Source organism: Aplysia californica, unplaced genomic scaffold (assembly GCF_000002075.1).
Source record: "Aplysia californica isolate F4 #8 unplaced genomic scaffold, AplCal3.0 scaffold00251, whole genome shotgun sequence".
Lineage (NCBI taxonomy): Eukaryota > Metazoa > Mollusca > Gastropoda > Aplysiida > Aplysiidae > Aplysia > Aplysia californica.
The window spans coordinates 706180-709574 of NW_004797521.1; the positions used below are offsets into that span (position 1 = coordinate 706180).

The following is a 3395-nucleotide window of genomic DNA, read 5'->3' on the forward strand; positions in this document are numbered from 1 at the left end:
GATCGCCTCAAAAAGAAACGTCTTTGTTTTCAGTTTCAGGCGATCGAGTCGGGCGATCGGTCCGATCCAGCCGAAGTGGGCACCCCGTATTAGGTCTGACACGCAGAAAGACAGCCAGTGACAAGGAAGCTAATATATTTTCACCATTCTCTAGGGTTTTAATCTTAGCATCAGACAAGGAACTGTAAGACTTTGAGTGTGATTCCACGCTAATCCGGTTAACCGCTGTATCCAAAAGAAATATTCTAGTTGAAGATCACAGTGTTTGGGCTGATCATTTCGTTTAGTTTTCTATCAGTACAAGTTTCGCCATTTAATCTAGTAGACCGTCGTACAAATCTGACTTCTTAGACATGCTACTGTTACGACAATTTACACAAAATAATGGTATCTTTTTCAAGGTAGAGATCTGTCTAGACTCAATAAACATGTCCTTTTTCTTTTTAGAAAAATAGATGTGAAAAAGCTATGTTTTGAATATCATATCTTTCTTTTTTAATTGTGGAATTGAAGTCTTACTAGACGGAAAAGAGGTTAGTTTATTTGGTAACACTGGTGTTCTTGTCAGTATATCTGCCCCAGAGAAAGAATTTTCCAGAAAAAGCGAGACAAATTCGGGCACAAAGGTAAGCAGCTGGGGGGTGAATAAACTACGAGCGGAAACAAAACGAAGAAACCACGAGTGGAAACAAAAAGATCGGAGTGAAAAAAACCCTAAAGTATGCAATTTGTAACCACTCAAACGAAATCTTGATTAGATTGCAACAAGAAAACATAAACATTAAATGGACACGTAAACTGCATTTGAAACATTTCTGCATAAATGATTTTGTTTTCATAAATTAGAAACAAGAAGATACTATCTCGAAACATCAATCCAAAGAGAGGAGTAAGAATACGTGCGGATCTTACCTTCGGACTCCATTTTGCAAGCTTGATCGTGGAGTTGACTCAACAGTTTATAATCACGACTTGCTCACTTCAGGCACGGGTGAAGTTTTGGTGAATAGGGATGTCGACCTATGATGTGGAAGCTCCGTAGGAGGCGTGAATTCGTTCTTCAAATCTAGTTACTCCCTCCCATTCTACTCGCTGAAGTCAACACGCCATGGTTCTCGGTGTCTCAGAGGGAATACTCTCTTCTCATCGTAAAACAACACTGGGAATGGAACATGCCTGTGCAGGTATTTTTCGATAGTGGGGTCGTTTCCTGGGAGATCCTTAACATCATTAGATGACCTGGGATCCTACAATGCATTTGCCTCTCAGATTTGATGAGCGAGTTGTCTGAGGAAAAAAAGAAAAAGGAAATTAGATTTACATAATTGCAAACCCCCTTTAAAGAAAGGCATAGGACAAGAATCTATTTCTTTTTTTAAAAGTCATGTCACTTTCTGTGAGCGTAGTTATTCTGCTTCAGAGAAAGTATCAACAGAGTGATGTTCTTTTTCGAAAGGATTAAGACGTAGCCTTATTAAAGTTATCTAAATGACGTAGGGTCAAACCTCCCTCTCCTTCATTTCCTTCTAAATTTCTGGTTTATCTACGACTTAAAATTAAAAGAGCAATTGTCTTGAGAACATATAAATAAATATGATCTTTGTTGTTGTAATAAACAAGCATGACATGCGCATTAATTTGTAGGAAAAGTTGTTTTGCCTTTGTTGTTGCTCGGGGTTTTTTTTCATACCTTATAATTTGAATCAATTTATATCTCACATTCATTGGGGGGAAAAAAACCCAACAATTAGTGAGCTTTAGGGGGATAATAACGCATTCACATTTTTGTTCAATTATATTTACGACCAGACATTGAAAAGACGTTCATTGGGACAGTAATATATCATCTTAAGAAACTAAAAAGAAACAAGAAAAGCAAACTATAGAGATTGTTTGTCAACGATTCAATCAGAAACTGATATAAGGCAAGAGATAAACTATCCTGCGTTTCCAAACAAGCAACACAGTCGAATTTCCAGGTAATGTATACGACGTGATTGTTAATTTTTAATTTTGTTTGCTTGTTTGTATGTTTTGGGTTTTGGGTTTTTTCCAGGGGGGGTGTGTGTAGGTTGTTGTTGTTGCTGTTTGTTGTTGTTGTTGTTGTTGTTGTTGTTGTTGTTGTTGTTGTTGTTGTTGTTGTTGTTGTTGTTGTTGTTGTTGTTGTTGTTTTGTTTTTGTTTTGTTTTGTTTTTTTTGGGGGGGGTTGCCTTGATCACAAAGCCTGTGAGTTTCAGGTTTTATTTTTCAATGTTGGTGATTTTAACGATTCCATCAATAAAACAAAATTAGGTCGTTTAGGAGACTGGTCTTGACTGTACTTGACAGGACCAACTCAGGCTGATAGGAATACAACGTCCCAGCAGAAAGACCAAGACACTTGATAAAAATTCTTTCAACACAGGAATTGAACTCAGGTCTCCTGCACTCGACGACATATCGCCAAAAAGCTACACCACAGAATCCAGTCCTGTGGGTCTGTTCCCACGTTTGAAAGGTACTTGGGAAAACATAGTGTCGAGTAACTTTGCCTTTATGTTGGGATATGTGTCACGACACGGTGGAATCAGACACTTGACAATTTTGGGCTATATGGAGTTATTGGTATCATTTTAAAGGCTGTTCATTTGCCTTGCGTTTGATGAAAAAAATATCCAGTTATCTTGAATACATGTCGAGATATTGGCGATGGAAAGAGGTGGGGGTTGCCTAGTTTCGTAGGTAAAAATAGCGAGAAAATGGTCGCCAAAGCTGAGTTGTTTCCTTAGTCTGAGGAAACTGAAAATGTACATCTTTTATGCCTTTAATCAATGTTTTTCTGTAAACTCCACACAGAAATATGACATGAAAGGTGTTGAGCCAAAAAACAAAAATTAGATTTAAAAAACCACACCTGCAGGAAAATGCCAGTTTCTTGACTTTCATTAATTTGACGAGCGCCTGAACTCACCACGCTGCCTCACATATTCACACAGGCCTGGCTCACACTGACGGTCAGGGTCGATTTGTCGGACTTTTAAAGGATGTAAATTGTAGTAATCATGTCGCACATAATTAAATAATCATTGGCTGACGTCTAGTCCTCTAATATTATACAGATCAACATTATGAGCAGACATACTTTTACCAAACAGCAAGAAAAAAAGGCTATAAGACGGTTCTTAAATCCTATTAAATGATTAAAATATTGGTACCCATTATATGTAAAAGGGCTGGCAAACGAAAAAAAGAACGAGAGATGAGAGAGAGAGAGAGAGAGAGAGAGAGAGAGAGAGAGGGGAGGGAGGGGGAGAGACGGAGAGGGAGAGAGAGAGAAAAACACACAGACACACGCGCTCGCGCAATCAACACAACACAAACACACAGAAACACACACACACACACACACACACACA

General features: G+C 38.4%; 1 protein-coding gene across 1 annotated transcript in view; it reads right to left on the reverse strand.

Annotated features, from left to right (window-relative positions):
• Window positions 1-1284, reverse strand: part of LOC101858280 — a 110900-nt gene extending 109616 nt beyond the window's left edge. The window contains exon 1 of the mRNA XM_013083729.2: window positions 913-1284. Within this exon, the coding sequence (XP_012939183.2) occupies window positions 913-925 (13 nt within the window). The 5' untranslated portion in view covers window positions 926-1284. The remainder of the gene's footprint in view (window positions 1-912) is intronic.
• Window positions 1285-3395: the final 2111 nt, after the last annotated feature.